The sequence below is a fragment of the Lepidothrix coronata genome, unplaced genomic scaffold (genome assembly GCF_001604755.1).
Source record: "Lepidothrix coronata isolate B3197 unplaced genomic scaffold, Lepidothrix_coronata-1.0 Scaffold220, whole genome shotgun sequence".
Classification (NCBI taxonomy): Eukaryota; Metazoa; Chordata; class Aves; order Passeriformes; family Pipridae; genus Lepidothrix; species Lepidothrix coronata.
The window spans coordinates 72229-78228 of record NW_016690400.1 but is presented as its reverse complement, the minus strand read 5'-3'; the positions used below and the strand labels follow the sequence as shown (position 1 = coordinate 78228).

General features: G+C 52.9%; 1 protein-coding gene across 1 annotated transcript in view; it reads left to right on the top strand.

Moving 5' to 3' along the window:
• The first annotated feature begins 1214 nt into the window (after nt 1-1214).
• TDRD7 (tudor domain containing 7) overlaps nt 1215-6000 on the top strand; it is a 44324-nt gene continuing 39538 nt past the window's right edge. Inside the window, 2 exon segments of the mRNA XM_017833750.1 lie at nt 1215-4418; nt 5687-5911. Of these exon segments, the coding sequence (XP_017689239.1) occupies nt 5705-5911 (207 nt within the window). The 5' untranslated portion in view covers nt 1215-4418; nt 5687-5704.

Sequence of the window (6000 nt, the reverse complement as noted above, 5' to 3'; positions counted from 1 at the left end):
CACAGCCCTGCTGAGAGGGGTTGCAGGCCCAGGGGACTGCAGACAGGCACCTGCCAGTACCTCCTTGATGGAACATGCAACCATGCAATGGTTTGTACGGATGAAATTCAGTGAAGTTTTCTGTACTCAGAAATGAAGGCATTTAAGAGAATTAATTTAAGACCTGCAGAAGTACTGTGTACAGTTCTGGTGTCCCCAACATAAGGACACGGAACAGTTGGAGCAAGTCCAGAGGAGGGCCATGAAGCTGCAAATAGGACTGGAACACCAGCCTTCTGAAGACACACTGAGAAAGCTGGGGCTGTTCAGCGTGGAGAAGGTTGTGTGGAGACCTCACAGTAACCTTCCAGTATCTGATGGGGGTCTACAGGGAAGCCAGAGAAGGACTCCATCAGGAACTGTGGTGATAGAACAAGGAGTAATGGGTACAAACTGAAAACAGGAAAAGTCAGGCCAGGTGTCGGGAAAAAATTCTGTACTGTGAGGGTGGTGAGACACTGAAACAGGTTACCCAGGGAGGTTGTGGATGCCCCAACTTTGGCACCATTCAAGGCCAAGGTTGGACAAGGCCTTGAACAACCTGGTCTAGTGGGAAGTGTCCCTGCCCATGGCAGGGGTGGCTGGGACTAGAAGACCTTTAAGGTCCCTTCCAACCCATTAAGATTCCGTGACTTTTTGGTTCTCTGCAGGAGAGATGCACTGAACAGTCATTCCTCAGCTTTTCTCTCAAGAAGTTCATTTTGGCTGCTGCCTTGTGACAGGACCGAGGGCTCACCGGCCCCGTGGGAAGCGGGCACTGCGACCTGCTGCGGCACGGCCGGGGCAGAAGCACCTGCACCCTCTGAACCCTGCGCGGCCCCGGGCGGGCAGGCGTCGGCTCCCGGCAGGGCAGGACGCGGAGCCCGCAGGCGGCCCAGGCCGGGCGGGCGGGGCAGAGGCGACGGGCGGGCCGGGCCGCCCGGGCCGCGCATGGGCGGGCGGGAGCGGGGGCCGGGCCGGCGGGGCGGTGGCGGCGGGAGCGGCCGTGCGGTCCCTCAGTGCCAGGCCCCGCGGAGAGAGGCGGCGGCGGCGGCTCCGCCCGGCCCTGGCCCGGCCCGCGCCGGCGGCAGCGACAGGGGAAGAGGCTCTGGCTGTGTCTGAAAGCCCCTGGGTCAGGAGGTGGTAAGGAAGCAGCGGAGCCCTGCTGGGCGTAAGTCCTCGCGGAGTGAGGGGACAGGCAGCGCGGAGGGACGGGCGCTGCCTGCCGGCGGGAGGCGGCTCCTGCTCTGGGTCTGCGTGGTGACAGAGCAAGTGTCCCGACCTCAGCGGGTTAGTGACCGCTTTGTGCCTTCGGAAGAGACCTGTGTTTGTAGTCTGCTAAAAGCGCGGCTACCAGGGAGTGCGTGGGAGAGCTGTCTGCACTTCCTTTTTTTTCCTTAGCCCGGCTAATGATCCGCAGTGCGGACGCTGCTCTGCACCGGAGCCTGCTCATCTATTCTAAGCAAACTGAAAAAAGTTTCGGTTCAGATGCTGGCAGGGATGGTTTGAGCGATGTGCGCTGACTTAGTGGTGATGAGGCGGCTCGGGCTGTGTTTCCAATGAAGTGTCCTCCTGTCCGGAGGCAGTGAGCCGCTGGGGGAATGTCATAACTGCTGAATGACATAATCCTAAAGCAGCTGACCACAAAAAGGATTTTTAAAAAGCCTCGGAAACCACTCTGAGCTATGTAGCTTTGTGTTAATTTATCGGTGTTATCATTACAAGGAGTAATGGGTACAGACTTTGAAAGCCTTGCAAGTCCTTCTGTATTATTGCGGGGTGGGAGTGGGAAGGTTGTCAGGTGTAAGGTTAAGACTGGATTGAGTTTAACCTTTGTACCCTAGAATCTGCCACCTCGTTGAACTAAGGGAATTGTCCTCATGACTACTCCTCATAATATAGTTTAGGAGGATATAGTTTATGGTATGCTGTTTGCTGCTTCTGATCTAATTCTCTATTACTGGTATACAACTAACCTGTCTGATAATGGCATGATGTCATTCCTTCATGATCCTACTCCCTTTCTTTTTTTAGTGAACTTTCTTCATTTGAATAAAATTTTGAAACTGCCTTCCCAGGTTATTGTAAGTTTTCTTCATTGTCACTCTTTTCCTGAGCAGAAAGTTAAACTCAAGTAGTTTGGGTACGAGGACTTTCAAGAGCCATGTTAACCAAATAAGAATTTGGGTCTGTTATTTAAAAGGAAGAGTAAAGGCCCTAAAAAAGGTTCTCAACGACTTTTCTGTGTCTTCTGTATGAATGTGGCTTGGAAAACAACTGTAGACAGAACTGCATCATTTGGTGTAGTTTTCAATGCTTGACTGTTCGGTTTTTGTAAATGGTCAGAACTTTAAACCACTTACAGGTTGTCTCACACATGGCATCCCCATGACAATGAGTGGATCCAAAGGAGACATGAACCTCCTGAATGTTTTTCTTCCAGCAGGTGACAACCACATCTTCTCACTCTTTGAAGCTCAGTACACCTGCTGCAAAGTCTCTAAAAGGATGAGAGAAGGATCCAGGAGCCCAGTGTAGCTTTTGCCCGTATCCGTGTGGAGGTGTGCAAGTTCAGCGTGTGCTCCTCCTCCTGGGTGCGGTACCGCTGTGCCCGTAGCTGTGCATGGGAGGATGTGAGGGCAGGTGTGGCAGAGATTGTTCCACGGTCAGTCAGTGAAGGACGCTGGACCAGCAAGGGCAGAGTGTTTAAGGAACCGTGCACGTGTGACCACACGTATAGGCAGTGCTGTGTGTGTAGGTGCAGGTACGTGGGTGTGCCTGTGTGGAAATATGAGCGTACACACAGAGGGACACGGTCAGGTAAGTAAAGTGCTGTGTGTGCCTGAAGTAAACCTGTTCAGGGAAAGGTGAAGAAAAGGACTCGATGCTGTCCTTCCTTGCCCGGCCCCTGAGTTGGGCCGTTGTGAAGTTGGGTGCAGGAAGGGAGCGACTGAAGTGTGTACCTGCAATGTGCTGAGGTTGAGCTTTTTCTTTTGGACTTGGTGTGTTGCCCCGGGTGATTTCCTCAGGAAGGGAAGCTGTGAGAGGAGAGGGGCTGCTTCTGCAGAGAGCAGTGCAGCCCAGCCTTTTGCAGAGTCTGGAACGGCGGCGCTGCAGCTGCAGCCGCTGCTGCCATTGAGGGAGAGCATCGATCGTGCAGGTCCGTGGGCAGCAGTTTCTCACCTTGGTGTTCTGGGGAGTGGGGGACTCTGCTGTTGTGCCCTGAGCTGGAACATCTGGAGGAGAGTGAGGTGATGGCTGTGCCGGTGTTGCAGACATTAGTTGGTGGGTGGTGAAGACGAGGTGTTTGAAGCACGTGAGTGTGATGAGTGTTGGGATTTGAGCCTGCGTGCAGCACCTGCTTGGAGAGCAGGGTTGTTCCTGTGCTGTGCAAGAGCTCCATCCAGGTCCGGTCCCCTGCTGTGGGGGGCAGTTCCTGTGGCAGGAGTTGCCCTGTGGCGAGTGAGGGCCTGCAAACAGGACACCTGTGCAGGAGCACTTGTGCCTGGAGCTGCCTGGTATTCCATAGCGGGATGCTCCTGGAAAGCCCCCAGGAGTGTGTGCAGGCCTGTGAGCTGAGGGGGCTGGGAGGGCTTTAGGTAGCACTGGCCCCCACTTTGAACAACCCTCTGCGCTGCCCAGGCTTCCCAGGCAGGAGCCCCTGGCTGGTGGGTTTCTGCTACCATTTTGTGCAAGGGAACTGCCATTTTGTCAGTGTTGCAACTCCTGCTTCCTCATACCAGGAAGTATTCAGATATCAAAATATTTTTATACAACGCATACAGTATGTAGAGAGTTAAAATTTGTGTATGAAGGAGTGTATCAGTATATATGTGTATGTAGATATGTTGATGTGTGTTTCTAGAGGTATATAAATTAAATAGACTGGTAAAATGATAGGCATAAGGTAGATAAAGCAGTCTTTCTAAAGAGCTAATGGAATGAATCCTTAGATGTGAATGAAATGTAATGACGCAAAAGTAAAAGGCAGGTTCATGCCTCCCACTTTGCGTGGCTGCAGAGAAAGCATTGACGTGTTGTGGGAGCACCTAAGAAGTGTCCCAGAGAGCTGGGACGTGTCCGAGGGCTATGGACCACTGTGAGGTGGCCACCAGGCAGGCCTGGGCAAACGCCCTGTCCTGTGTCCAGAAGAGATCTGTCCCGTGAGCCAGGCTGAGAAGGCTCCATGCCAGGGCAGAGCCCAATGGGATGGTCATGCAGAGCGTATCACTGGGGCTGGCTGTGGGCATCCCATGGCCCTACCAGAAGTGGGCAACACAGGCTCCAAAATCAGAAGGCCAGAACCAAATCCCAGTGTCAGAGGAACATGTGCCTGGGGACCTCTGTTGGGTTTTCTCTCTGAAGAGCATCAGTGGAATCAAGGCATTGTGCGCCTGTGGGTAAGAAATTGCATGGCCCGGGTGCATGTGTTTTCCGTGGTGGAGTTGACACGTGGGCATTGGTGTGGGGATGCAGGCTCAGGTGAGGGATGAGCAGCCATAGTGTCACCATGGGGTATGAGTGGAGGGAGTGCTGGGCGCCAAGGTGGGGGGTGGTGGGCCCTTGTCCCACTTACAGTGGAAGTTCTGGCCATGCAGGTAGTAATGTGTCATCGAATCACAGTATATTCTGAATTGGAAGGGACCCACATGAAGTCCCAGCTCCTGGCCCTGCACAGGACAGCCCAAAGAATCACATAATGTGCCTGAGGGCATTGTCCAAACAATTCTTGAACTCCAGCAGGTTTGGTGCTGTGACCACTTCCCTGGGGAGCTTGTTCCAGTGCCCAACCAGCTGCTGGATGAAAAACCTTATCTTGATAGCCAATCTAAACCTCCTCTGACACAGCTTCAGAGCCTTGGGTCCTGCCGCTTGGGTCCTGTCACCAGAGAGAAGAGAAGCCTGCCCCTCTGCTTCTCCTTGTGAGGAAGTTGTAGACTGTGATGTCTCCCCTCAGTCTCCTCCAGGCTGAACAGACCAAGTGACCTCAGCTGCTCTTTGTGTACCTTCCCCCTTCATGATCTTCCTGGCCCTCCTATGGACACTCTCTAATAACTAAATATCTTTCTTACATTGTGGTGCCCAAACTGCACACAATATTCAAGGTGAGGCCGCCCCAGGTCAGAGCAGAGCAGGACAATCCCCTCCCTCAACCGGCTGGCGATGCTGTGCCTGATGCCCCCCAGGACAGGGTTGGCCCTCCTGGCTGCCAGGGCACTGCTGACTCAGATTCAGCTTGCCATCAACCAGGGAGCCCAGGGCCCTTTCCACAGCACTGCTCTCCAGCATCTCGTTCCCTATACACGCAGCCAGGGTTACTGTGTCCCTCGTGCAATATCCAAGCACTTGTCTTTGGTGGGCCAGTTACTTAGCAGGCCCTGCCCCTCTTCTGGCCATGCGGTCTGTCGTGGTGGTCTGGCAGAACCAGCCCGTGCATGAGGGTTACTGTGCTCCTTCAGTAGTGTTTTTTGACAACGTCATGTCCCATGTGTTCTGTACCACATGATGCTTGTCTGGCACAACCAGGGCCATACAAGTCTACCCAGAAGTATCACAGTCTCCACTGAGCTGCTGAATCCTTGCTTGTTTAGGGAGGGAAATTGAATAGTAAAAGCTGCTAGTTTTAGCCTCTGTATGTAAAAATGCTTTTTTCTTTTTTTTCTTTTAGGGGTGGTTATAGGTGAAGATGCAGGAGCCAGAACTTGTTGTGAAAGCACTGCGAGCTGTTCTTCATGCCTTTAAAAATGGTGTACGTTTGTCAGAGCTTCAGAGTGAATACAGATCTCTGACCAATGAGTTGATTCCCTTCAGGCACCTAGGATATGACACACTGGAAGGCTACTTGGAGAGTATCCCAGGAGTGGTCAGAATGGAAGAGAACAAAATGGGAGAGGTAAGAATCAGTTACAGTTCAGAAATGGCTTTTGTGTTTGCAAAGTGTTCGTGGTTCGTAACTTTATCTCTTTTTATCCTGTGGATTTC